Genomic DNA, 669 nt, shown 5'->3' with positions numbered 1-669 from the left:
AGCGTTATTTCCTTTCTTTGCGTAAGCAACCCAGTGTGTGCCAGCATTTTCCGAATTATCCAGGTTCACGATACCACTTTCGTTTCGATACGGTTTCGTCGGTAACGCGTCACGCATAAACACACCTCTGAAGAATGGTAAACGCAAACAATACGCCGCACGGCTCAACTGTTCGTTCGTCGTGATACCAGTGAGTGGTATTTTAAGAGCCTCTAACGTGTCCTCCCACGATGTTTTTTTTTACCTCTTGTCTTTTTTCTCTTCCTCACTCTACCACCACGTTTGTAGGGGGCTAGATACAGTCCACGACCCTCCGACTGACGTCGAGCGGCCTTGCGATCGCTCACAGCTCTTGCTACGCTCGCCGCTCCACCAATCAAAGATCCGAGCGCACCTAACATTGGTAAAATCGGTAGGATACCTCCACGTTTCGTTATCGGAAGTAGTCTCTTCCTTTTCGTTCTCGTTCTTCTTTTCATATCCATCCCTAATTTCGTTTTTGCTTTCATGGCTGCCCATACAGCGGTTGCGGCGGCTTTCTCACCAAACGTTGAATCACTCGCTGTTAGACGTTCGCGTGCTCTTTCGGCGCGAACTCGATCGGCAATGTGACGATCGGTGAGATGGTTACTTCGCGAATAGGCGATATCATGTTCGCGACACGCCGCG

The 669-nt window shown here is 49.6% G+C and overlaps 1 protein-coding gene across 1 annotated transcript in view; it reads right to left on the bottom strand.

Moving 5' to 3' along the window:
- The window catches only part of LOC108769810 (matrix metalloproteinase-2), a 4,448-nt gene extending 3,939 nt beyond the window's left edge, over positions 1-509 (bottom strand). The window contains exon 1 of the mRNA XM_018521020.1: positions 270-509. Coding sequence (XP_018376522.1) covers positions 270-509 — 240 coding nt within the window. The remainder of the gene's footprint in view (positions 1-269) is intronic.
- Positions 510-669: the final 160 nt, after the last annotated feature.

Source organism: Trachymyrmex cornetzi, unplaced genomic scaffold (genome assembly GCF_001594075.2).
Source record: "Trachymyrmex cornetzi isolate Tcor2-1 unplaced genomic scaffold, Tcor1.1 scaffold950, whole genome shotgun sequence".
Taxonomy (NCBI): Eukaryota; Metazoa; Arthropoda; class Insecta; order Hymenoptera; family Formicidae; genus Trachymyrmex; species Trachymyrmex cornetzi.
This window is presented reverse-complemented; position numbering and strand designations above follow the sequence as displayed.